General features: G+C 38.5%; 1 protein-coding gene across 1 annotated transcript; it reads left to right on the top strand.

Moving 5' to 3' along the window:
• Positions 1-9,126: 9,126 nt before the first annotated feature.
• On the top strand, positions 9,127-11,160 carry LOC127137798 (uncharacterized). The gene is made up of 3 exons (XM_051064219.1): positions 9,127-9,790; positions 9,881-10,956; positions 11,092-11,160. Exons 1-3 carry the CDS (start codon positions 9,127-9,129, stop codon positions 11,158-11,160), a joined length of 1,809 nt encoding a protein of 602 aa, XP_050920176.1.
• Positions 11,161-12,569: the final 1,409 nt, after the last annotated feature.

Here is a 12,569-nt window from a genome sequence, read left to right as displayed (position 1 = left end):
TGACCCCCAGAATGTATGAGACGATGTAATGGTCATCTGCGTCTGCGAAACACCAGAACTCCTTTACCAGATAAGTGTGCACATGGCCGTAGAGTCTCTGGAAGTAGGTTTCCCATCCTTGCATTCTTAGTTCCTCAGTGAGGTCTATGCCATTGCGCTTCATGTTGTCAAAGTCTAGTAGTGATTCACACAGCACTTCAAGCATGTCAAAGGGCGTGGTAAGATGAATATGAGGTTCACGGTCTAGAATGTGAGGTTCTTTGTAGATTGGGGTAGAAACGACACCAGTAGTAGCAATAGTTTATTGAGAAGAAATGGGTGTTTGATCAGTTGATTCCATCTGCTGAGAATAGTTATAGACGGATTGTTGTTAAGCATCCAGAAAGAACTTTGGTGAACTTTGTTTGAAGAATGAAGAACTTTGCTGAAGATGATCAAGAACTGATGAAGATTATACACTTGAGAGAGAATAGGGGTTTATGTAAGGCGTGAGTGGAAAAGTGTGAGATTGTGATAAGTGAAAATTATAAATACACAAGGAGATGCATGAAAAACCATAATGTTAGAGGCAGTTAAGAGGTTAGGAAATTAATGATGCACATAAACCAAGTTGACACGCTTAGGGGAGACATGATTACAACCTGTGATACACGTCTAATCCCAAGTAAGCACACTGTTCGAGGAGATCTCAAGGGTCTGTCTCTTGATTTCTTCTAGACATCTGTCTAGAAGATCCAAAGTCAGACGCATGATGCCCCACGTGTTGATCTATCTGATCTTCAAGAATACCAAGGGATTGGATCCTAAGGATTTCTGATTCAGATGACTCCTAACTAGTAGAAGTATCAGAGTCAGATCCAGATACCAGACATTTATTTCAGAGCCTTATTTTTGCTATTTCAGAGAAGCATATTTGGTTTATTCTGGGCAAGTTTCGATTTTTAAATGTTTCAGAATAAATGAGAATATGTCTTCAGTGGGGGGTTTAGTGAAAATATCAGCCCATTGATGGTCTGTATCAATAAATTGTAAGGATATTACCCATTTCTGAACATAGTCTCTGATAAAATGATGTTTTATTTCTATGTGCTTAGCCCTGGAATGCAAGATAAGGTTCTTACTTAAACATATGGTAGCAGTACTATCACAGAAGATAGGAACGTTACTCTCAAAAATCTGAAGGTCTTCTAGTTGATTTTTCATCCAGAGCATCTGAGTAGTGAAAAGTGAAGCTGATATATATTCTGCTTCTGCAGTAGATAGAGTGATGGTTGATTGTCTTTTGTTGGCCCATGATATGAGATTGTTTCCCAAGAACTGACAGTTCCCAGATGTACTTTTATGTTCTATTATGTCCCCTGCATAATCTGCATCATAATAACCAGAGAGCCTATACTCTGATGTTTTCTCATACATCAGGCCAAGGTTAGGGGTTCCTTTCAAATACCTTAGGATTCTTTTAATAGCTGTTAAATGAGATTCCCTAGGGTCTGATTGGATTCTGGCACAAAGACATACACTAAAAAGAATGTCAGGGCGTGTAGTTGTCAGATAGAGAAGAGAGCCTATCATACCACGATAGAGCTTTTGACAAACCTTCAGACTAACTTCTTCTTTCTCCAGAATGCAGGTTGGATGCATGGGGGTCTTGGCAGGTTTGCATTCTGCCATTTCGAATTTCTTCATAATGTCTTTTATGTATTTACTTTGATATACATAAGTAGCTTCTGAAGCTTAATTGATTTGAATTCCCAGAAAGAACTTTAGTTCTCGCGTTAAGCTCATTTCAAATTCTTCCTGCATCAACTTAGAGAATTCTTGACACACATAGGGGTTAGCTGAACCAAAAATAATGTCATCAACATATATCTGACATATCATGAGATCATTTCTAATGTTTTTACAAAAGAGTGTAGAGTTAACCTTTCCTCTAATAAAGTCATGTTCCAAGAGAAAGTTGCTTAGTCTTTTATACCAAGCTCTAGGAGCTTGTTTTAGACCATGCAATGATTTTTTCAGTTTAAAAACGTGTTCTGGACATTTAGATTTTTCAAAACCCGGAGGTTGATGAACATAAACTTCTTCTGATATATAACCCTTAAGAAATGCGCTCTTGACATCCATCTGATATAGTTTGATGGAATGATTTACAGTGAAGGAAACAAGTAAACAAATGGATTCTAACCTGGCGACTAGAGAAAAGGTTTCATTGTAGTCAATTCCTTCTTGTTGACTGTAACCTTGTGCCACCCGTCGTGCTTTATTTCTGACTACTTCTCCTTTTTCGTTCAGTTTGTTTCTGAATACCCATCTTGTTCCAATAATATGAGTTCCTTTAGGCTTTGGGGCAAGATCCCAGACATCATTCTTTGAGAATTGGTCCAGTTCTTCTTTCATTTCTAGAACCCACTCATTGTCTTGAAGTGCCTCATCAAGGAAGTAGGCTCGATCAGAGATACTAATCCCAGAGAAGTTTCTTCATTTACTTTGAATGTTGACCTGGTTCTGACAGGTTCATCCTTGTTTCCCAGAATCAAATCTTCAGAGATGTTAGGGAGATTTCTTGATCTTTTCTGGATAGTTGAGATTTCAGTTGCAAATGGACTTTGTTTCTCAATTTCTTCTGATGCTTTAGTCTTTTCGTCAGATCCTACAAGAGTTATCTCCAAATCTGCGAGTTTCTCAACTAGCTTTGACTTTTCAGGTTCAAGCTTATCATCAAATCTAACATGTATTGATTCTTCCACAATTTTGGTTTATGTGTTGTATACTCTGTAGCCTTTAGAGTGTTCTGAGTATCCTAACATAATACCTTTTTGTGCTTTGAATCAAACTTATTCAGATGTTCTTTATTATTAAGAATAAAACATGAGCATCGAAAATGATGGAAGTAAGAAATGTTGGGTTTTCTTCCCTTACATAGTTCATAGGGAGTCTTCTCCAGAATAAGTCTTATGGAGATTCTATTCTGAATATAACACGTTGTATTTACTGCTTCAGCCCAAAAGTGCTTAGCCACATTTGTTTCATTGGTCATGGTTATGGCCATTTCTTAGAGTGTCTTATTCTTCCTCTCTACAACTCCATTTTTTTGTGGAGTTCTAGGGCAGGAGAAATCATGGGATATTCCATTAGAGTCAAATTGTTCTTCAAAGAACTTCCTTTCGAATTCACCACTGTTGGTTTTATGTATTGGCATCAATTTTTCTAAAACTTAATGTTATCACTAGATGTCATGCGTGTTGTCTTGACATGTGATATCAGCTTCCTGCATGTTATTTAATATGGTTATGCAGGATTTATTCAAGATGTGAGACCCGATGTTAAGACATGTGCATACAGAACATTCAGTTTGAATGTTATGTGTTTTGTTGTTACGTTTTTCATGTAAGTCTTTGTGTGCTTATGTGGAGATTGCATGTGAGTAATTATATTTAAAGCCAAAATATTATGTTTCCCAAAGAGGAATGATTTGCTACTAATTCCTAGGGAATACACGTTAAATAGAATTAGGGTTTCATGATTGCCCAGGCCCATTCAGAAAGCTTCTATTTAAAGACCATGTAAACCCTGTGTGATGGAAAAACAAGAGAAGAAAATACAAACATTGAAGTGAGTGAGTTTTAGGGTTTTAGCCTAATGTACATTTGTGATTTGTGAGCCATTCATTCATCTTGTTGATGTGTGAATTAGAATAGTTTTTGGTTGTATTCTGTCCACTCTAAGCTTTGAAGTACGAGTGTATTTGTTTACTTGATTGAAGCTTTTAAGCAAGATCAAGTATGTGTCCTTGAAGAGTGTCTTCTTTCTTTGTTGTATTTGTTCTAGTATCACTGTTGTGATTGAGGGGGAGTGAGTAGGGTCTCATATCTAAGAGTTCTTAGATAGAAGTCACACGGGTATAGATTAGGTGAAAAGACTATAACTTGAAGTTGTTTATTGAGAGTCTTTGAACTAATTTTGTTTAGTGGATTTCCTTCCTGGCTTGGTGCCCCCAGACGTAGGTGTGTTTGCACCGAACTGGGTTAATAATTGCTTGTGTCGCTTTTTTAATTGTTTCTCTGTTTTTATCCTATTTATGGTTCATTTGTTGTTCAGATATTAGTGACGTGACATTACCTTCGACATCTCATATCTGATACCAGAATTTCAATTGGTATCAGAGCAGGCATCCTGCTTTGGTTCTGGGTGAGATCTTGGGACGTTACTTTCTGGTACTATGGATAGAGATGGAGGATATGTACACAGACCACCAATTCTGGATGGATCTAACTATGACTACTGGAAACCTCGGATGGTAGCCTTCTTGAAATCGTTGGATAACAAGGCTTGGAAGGTTGTTCTAACAGGCTGGGAACATCCCTTCACTACGTCGGATGGAGAAGTTACAACTGCTAAGAAGCCTGAGGAAGAATGGACCAAGGAGGAGGATGAACTAGCTCTTGGAAACTCTAAAGCGCTAAATGCTATATTCAATGGGGTCGATAAGAACATCTTCAGATTGGTGAACAATTATGAGGTGGCTAAAGATGCTTGGAATATTCTCAAAACCACTCATGAAGGAACCTCTAGAGTGAAGATGTCTAGATTGCAGTTGCTTACAACTAAGTTTGAGAATTTGAGAATGAAAGAAGATGAAAGTATTCGTGACTTCCATATGAATATCCTTGAAATTGCTAATGCCTCAGGAGCCCTGGGTAAGAAGATGTCAGATGAAAAGCTTGTGAGGAAAATTCTCAGATCACTTCCCAAGAGATTTTCCATGAAAGTGACAGCCATAGAAGAATCTCAAGATATCTGCAAGATGAGAGTGGATGAGCTAATTGGATCCCTCCAAACATTCGAGTTGGGAATTAGTGATGGATCTGAAAAGAAAGTCAAAAGCATAGCCTTTGTGTCAAACACTGAAGATAAAAAGGAAGAAAGTAGTCAGGTTACTGATGAAGATATGGCAAATGATTTAGTGTTACTTGGAAGACAATTCAACAAAATCCTAAAGAGGATGGATGTGGGTCAAAGTCTAATGTTAAGAACAACTCATTTGACATCAGTAGGCCCAATGATGCTGGAAGAAGAACAAAATCTGAGTAAAAATCCAAACAGGGCAAAGGAATTCAGTGCCATGAATGTGAAGGGTATGGTCACATTAGAGCTGAATGTGGGACCTATCTCAAGAAACAGAAGAAGAGTCTTGCTGATACTTGGTCTGATGAAAATTCTGAAAGTGAAAGAGAAGGAGAATCTGTCAATCTTGTGACTTCCTTGACTGGGAGATGGGATCCTGATGAAGACTCCAGTGATGATGAATTAACCTTTGATGAATTAGCTACTTCTTACAGGAAGTTATGTTTCAGAAGTGAAGAAGTGTATCAACAAGTGGAGAATCAGAAGAAACTGATAACCCAACTAGAGGATGAGAATACAGAACACTTAGAAACCATTTCTAAGTTGAAGATCGAAGTCGTGTTCTTGAATTCCAAACTGGATGAGATGATGAAATATGTCAGAATGCTAAACAGTGGATCTGACACCTTAGACAAAATCCTCCAGGCGGGAAAGATGGAAGGAGACATGACTGGCCTTAGGTTCAATGAATCTTCTCTTGATTGTAGTCCCACTAGTAGCAAACCAAAGATGTCACATCAGATGTCTCAACATCACAAGGAAAGACAACATAAAGGAAAATACCAAAGATGGAGATGTCATTACTATGGGAAATTTGGTCACATAAAACCATTCTGTTTTAGGCTGTATGGTTATCCTAGTCCTACTCATCAACCTAGACCCAAACAACACATACCTGCTAACAGAAAACAGTGGGTTCCTAGGGCTGGTGCTACTAACTTGATAGCTCACACTTCCTTCAGAGTCTCGACCAAAGAAGATTGGTACTTTGACAGTGGATGCTCAAGACAGATGACTGGAAGCAAAAACCTGTCGGTTGACCTTCAATCTCATGTCACCAGCTATGTAACTTTTGGTGATGGAGCAAAGGGTGAAATCAAGGGGATTGGAAAGCTGAACTTCCCTGGAGTTCCTAACCTTGATAATGTGTTGCTTGTTAAAGGATTGACTGCAAACCTGATCAGAATCAGTCAACTATGCGATCAAGGTCTAAATGTGAACTTTACAAAAACTGAATGCTTGATTACTAATGCAAAAAATGAGGTGATCATGAGAGGAGTCAGATCTAAGGACAACTTCCATATGTGGATTCCTCAAGAAACTAGATATTCATCAATATGTGCTCTAGCTAAAGAAGAAAAAGTAAAACTATGGCATCAAAAACTGGGTCATCTGCATCTTAAAGGAATAAAGAGGATCATATTTGTTGAAGCTGTCAGAGGAATCCCAAAATTAAAGATTGAAGAAGGAAGAGTATGTGGTGAATGTCAGATTGGAAAGCAGACAAAGATGTCATATCAGAAGATCAAACATGACACCACATCTAAAGTGCTGGAACTTCTCCACATGGACTTGATGGGACCTATGCAGGTGGAAAGTCTTGGTGGGAAAAGGTATGCTTATGTTGTAGTGGACGACTTCTCCAAATATACTTGGGTGAATTTTATAAGGGAAAAATTTGATGTGTTTGATGTGTTCAAAGACCTTTTCCAAAGACTTCAAAGAGAAAGAGAGAGTCATGTTACCAGAATCAGAAGTGATCATTGGAAAGAATTTGAGAACAGTAAATTTGCTGAATTCTATTCATCTGAAGGGATTGGTCATGAGTTCTCTTCTCCCATTACCCCTCAGCAAAATGGTGTGGTGGAAAGGAAAAATAGAACTCTCCAAGAATCTGCTAGAGCTATGATTCATGCTAAGAAGTTGCCTTACCACTTCTGGGCCAAAGCTATGAACACGGCCTGTTATGTTCACAACAGAGTAACCTTGAGAAAAGGGACCTCAACCACCTTATATGAAGTCTGGAAGGGAAGAAGACCTATTGTCAAATACTTCCATGTGTTTGGTAGTAAATGCTATATCATGGCTGATCATGAACAAAGTAGGAAAATGGACCCCAAGAGTGATGAAGGAATATTTTTGGGCTACTCAACAAACAGCAGAGCCTTTAGAGTTTTTAATTCCAGAAAAAAAATTATGATGGAATCTATCAATGTTGTTGTAGATGATCATGAGACTGATGTCACAGACGATGTTGAAACATTTCTAAATGATGCCCCAGCTGAACTCCTGGACAAAAGTAGTGAGAGTGAGTCCACTCAAGCTGAACCTAAAGCTGATCAAGTAAATAAGGGACCCTCTATCCGAATTCAGAAGGATCATCCTAAAGATCTCATTATAGGAGACCTAAATAAAGGGGTCACCACTAGATCAAGGGAAGTGATCTCACATGCCTGTTTTGTGTCCAAGATTGAGCCTAAGAATGTTAAAGAAGCCTTAACTGATGAATTATGGATCAATGCCATGCAGGAAGAGTTAGGCCAATTCAAGAGTAATGAAGTATGGGAATTGGTTCCAAGACCTGAAGGAATAAATGTTATTGGAACAACGTGGCTTTACAAGAATAAATCTGATGAAAAAGGTGTGGTTAATAAAGCAAGATTGGTAGCACAAGGATACACTCAAGTTGAAGGAGTTGACTTTGATGAAACATTTTCTCATGTAGCTCGCCTGGAGTCCATTAGATTATTACTAGGAGTGACATGTATTCTGAAGTTTAAACTATTCCAAATGGATGTGAAAAGTTCCTTCGTAAATGTCTACTTGAATGAGGAAGTATATGTTGAACAACCAAAGGGATTCACAGACCCAAATCTTCCAAAGCATGTGTATAAGTTGAGGAAAGCTCTTTATGGGTTGAAACAAACACCTAGAGCTTGGTATGAGAGACTCACAATGTTTCTCATTGAAAATGGATACAGAAAGGAAGGCATTGTTAAGACTTTATTCGTCAAAGATGAAGGAGGAAAGCTCATGGTTGCTCAGATCTATGTGGATGATATTATGTTTGGTGGGATGTCAAGTAAGATGGTTTAACATTTTGTTGAGCAAATGCAGTCTGAATTTGAAATGAGCCTTATTGGAGAACTAACCTATTTTCTTGGCCTGCAAGTCAAGCAGATGGAAGATTCTATCTTTCTATCTCAAAGTAAATATGCCAAGAATATTATTAAGAAGTTTGGCATGGAGAATGCAAGCCACGAGAGGACACCTGCTCCTACTCATCTGAAAGTGTCTAAAGATGAAAATGGTGTCAGTGTGGATCAAAGTCTCTACAGAAGCATGATAAAGAGTCTGCTATATCTTACAGCAAGCAGACCTGACATTGCTTTTGTTGTAGGTGTATGTGCTAGATATCAAGCCGAACCAAAGGTGAGCAATATAAACCAAGTGAAAAGGATCCTGAAATATGTCGATGGCACTTGTGACTATGGGATGCTATACACTCATGGATCTGAATCTGTGTTATCTAGATATTGTGATGCTGATTGGGCTGGAAGTGCTGATGATAGGAAAAGCACATCAGGAGGATGCTTCTTCTTGGGGAACAATTTAATGTCATGGTTTAGTAAGAAGCAAAAATGTGTTTCTCTGTCTACTACTGAAGCTGAATACATAGCAGCTGGAAGTAGTTGTTCTCAACTGATGTGGATGAAACAAATGTTGACTGAACACAATGTCTCACAAGATGTCATGACATTATACTGTGACAACTTGAGTGCCATAAAAATCTCAAAGAATCCTATTCAGCACAGCAAGATCAAACATATTGATATATGTCACCATTTTATTAAAGAACTTGTGGAGGATAAGATTGTAGTCTTAGAGCATGTTGCTACCGAGATGCAGTTAGCTGATATTTTTACAAAGACTTTGGATGCAAATCAGTTTGAAGTCCTGAGAGGAAAATTAGGGATTTGCATTTATGAAGACCTGTAGCAATTAATATGGAATGGAAAAAGTAATCAAATTAGTGTTTATGTGGCTAAAGTAAAGTGCCCCCATTATGGTAAATCATCACCTTGTTTTAGAAATACCATCTATTCCATCTTCACACGCTACCCTCATAACCTCACTACCTACTCCAACTCTTCCATCTTCCTGCTCCTTCTTCACAAACCTCTGCTAGGGCAACCGTATTTTTTCTAGAAAAACTCCAAAATGTCACAAAATCAAGATACATCTGCTTCTAAAAATCCTAAGTCTACTCCAAAGGTTAGTGCTCCTCCCATGGGCATTCCTGATGATGAGATTTTGGATTTTGTTCCTCTCTCAGTTATTCCCTGCGAGGCCATAGATTTGAACCAACCCATTGATGCCTCAGCTTCTGCATGCTTCAATCAAGGTAACTCCTCTAGTATTCCGTATGATTCAACTCCTGCCACTAATTCTAAGGAAGATATACACCACACTGATCGTGTTATAAGAGACCTAGTCACTAGAATCCTTAATGAAGGACACTCTGTGAAGGGAGTTTCTACTCCCCTTTCTCAAATGTACCCGTCTCCTGAGGTTGAACAACATAGTGGTAAGGATGACGATTCCTCCAGTTCTAAGAAGGACTTGGCTGCTGAAGGGTTGTGCTCTCTAGAGCAAACAGTGTCTGAAAAAGGAAAATTTGTGGCATCTAAAACTGCCAATGCATCCCACTCTGAAAAGCATGATGGTGTAAATGTTGCGATTGATCTAGAGGATGGTAGCTCTGATGATCAAGAGGAAAGCTTACTTCATCACCTAAAGCCAAGTGTGGCTAAACGCATGAAGACTCGCAAAGGAAGATTTGTGGCTGAACTTATGTTAGCTAGAAAAGCTAAGAAGACTGCTGGTATTGGTCCCTCCAAATCTTGGAGCAAGGTTGAAGTAAAGAAGAGGAAGGTCAGAGATGATTTTGAGTCTGAAGAGGATGTTGAGGAAGATGTCCCTGACATCTCTCCTGTGAAGAAAACCACTGTTAGGAAGTCTCCTGGTAAAGTATCTGCTGTTCATTTGGATAACATCTCCTTCCATCTTGAGGATGGAGCTGCGAAGTGGAAATTTGTGATTCAGAGAAGGGTAGCTGTGGAAAGGGAGTTGGGAAAAGAAGGTGTTGATGTCAAGGAGGTCAGGGACCTGATAAAAGTTGTTGGGATACTAAAGACTGTTGTTGAGTTCTCTCAATGCTATGAAGGTTTAGTGAAGGAGTTTATTGTTAACATTCTTGAGGACATTTCTGATAAGAGTAGCAAGGAATTATGCAAGGTGTATGTGAGGGGTAAGTGTATATCATTTTCTCCTACTGTTATTAATAATTTTCTAGGCAGAGATAATGAGGGTGCAGGAGAACTAGAAGTTATAGACAATCAGATCTGTACGGAGATCACAACTAGGCAGGTGAGCGTTTGGTCTGTTAAAAAGCATCTTCTTATTGGGAAGTTGACTGTCAAGTATGCTATCTTGCACAAAATAGGAGCTCCTAATTGGGTCCCTACCAACCATATCTCCACCATTGCTAATACCCTTGGAAGGTTTATTTTTGTTGTTGGAACAGAAGTGAAATTTGACTATGGTAGATTTATGTTTGAACAAATCATCAAGCATGCATCTACTAATGCAGTTAAGTTGCCAATTGCCTTTCCTTCTATGATCTGTGGAATTATCTTGAATCAACACCCTGGTATTCTTTTCTCTAATGACTTACCTAGTAAAAGAAAACCTGCTCTGTCTGTGCACTATAAACTGTTTGAAGGCAGTCATGTCGAGGATATTGTCATGACATCTGCCATGAAAAGGCCAGCCTCAAAAGTTGGAACAATTGTTGAGCTTAAGGAGACTTGCAAAGAGCTGGGTGAAGGGATAAGGGTAGCAACATCTAGAAAACAATCGTTGGAAGCCTTATTGCAAGGTTGGAGCAGGCTGAAGGTGAAAATATTGAACATGCTAAAGAAGCTGAAGCCCACACCTCTAGTGAGAGGTCTGCAAACAATAATGAGACAAGTGGCAATTCTATTTCTGGTACTGATGAAGCTGCAAGCTCAAGCTCTACTGAGTAGCTCCTTTTACTTTGGTCCCTATTTATTTAATGGTTTTTTTTTTCTGTTTTGGTGGATTTCCGTGTTTTTGGTATTACTTTGTTGATCTGTTTCTCAGCTTGCTTACAGTTGGTTATGTACTTGGTTTTGTAACCCTCTAACTTTTGATATTTCGGTTAATGACTAAATAGACATTTATTTTGTCTCTTTGGTCTCTTTTGGCTAAAAAGGGGGAGAAGTAGCTATAGCTATAGATGATGTTTGTCTGATACAAAGGGGGAGAACTTTCTGGTGTGTATGTGTGAAGCAGGTTGTTGCTTGTTCTGGTCTAGCTGAAGGGGGAGATGGTGTGTTCTGAGTACAAGCGCGAGATGATGTGCTCTGAGTACAAGCGCTTCTGTGCTTACTAGTTGTTATTGTTGCTAGTAATGTGTGTATGTTTACTTTTGCTGCTGAACTGATACTTTGATTGATTTCTTGTGAATGTGTGATTTGTTGTATGTTTTAGCCAAAATTTGCCAAAGGGGGAGTTTGTTGGTTCTATGTATTGGCATCAATTTTAGTAAAACTTAGTCCTATCACTAGATGTCACGCGTGTTGTCTTGACATGTGATATCAGCTTCCTGCAGGATGTTTTATATGGTTATGCAGGATTTATTCAAGATGTCAAACCCGATGTTAAGACATGTGCATACAGAACATTAAGTGTGAATGTTATGTGTTTTGTTATTGCGCTTTTCATGCAAGTCTTTGTGTGCTTATGTGGAGATTGCATGCGAGTAATTCTATTTAAAGCCAAAATATTTTGTTTCCCAAAGAGGAATGATTTGCTACTAATTCCTATGGAATATGCGTTAAATAAAATTAGGGTTTCATGATTGCCCAGACCCATTCATAAAGCTTCTATTTAAAGACCATGTAAACCCTGTGTGATGGAAAAACAAGAGAAGAAAATACAAACGTTGAAGTGAGTGAGTTTTAGGGTTTTAGCCTAATGTACGTTTGTGATTTGTTAGCCATTCATTCATCTTGTTGATGTGTGAGTTAGCCTGACTTTTTGGGTTTTATTCGGTCCACTCTAATCTTTGAAGTATGAGTGTATTTGTTTACTTGATTGAAGATTTTAAGCAAGATCAAGTATCTGTCCTTGAAGAGTGTCTTCTTTCTTTTTTGTATTTGTTCTAGTATCACTGCTGTGATTGAGGGGGAGTGAGTAGGGTCTCATATCTAAGAGTTCTTAGATAGAAGTCACACGGGTAGAGATTATGTGAAAAGACTGTAACTTGAATTTGTTTACTGAGAGTCTTTGAACTAATTCTGTTTAGTAGATTTCCTTCCTGACTTGGTATCCCCCAGACGTAGGTGTGTTTGCACCGAACTGGGTTAACAATTACTTGTGTCGCTTTTTCAATTGTTTCTCTGTTTTTATCCTGTTTATAGTTCATTTTTTGTTCAGATATTAGTGTCGTGACATTACCTTCGACATCTCATATCTGATACCAGAATTTCAACCACCATGATCACTTCTGACTCTGATAATTGTAGAGTCAAGTTCGTTCTTCACTTTAGAACAGAAGCTAGTGAATACAGAGTGAG

This window comes from Lathyrus oleraceus, chromosome 4, assembly GCF_024323335.1.
Source record: "Lathyrus oleraceus cultivar Zhongwan6 chromosome 4, CAAS_Psat_ZW6_1.0, whole genome shotgun sequence".
NCBI classification, from domain to species: Eukaryota; Viridiplantae; Streptophyta; class Magnoliopsida; order Fabales; family Fabaceae; genus Lathyrus; species Lathyrus oleraceus.
This window is presented reverse-complemented; position numbering and strand designations above follow the sequence as displayed.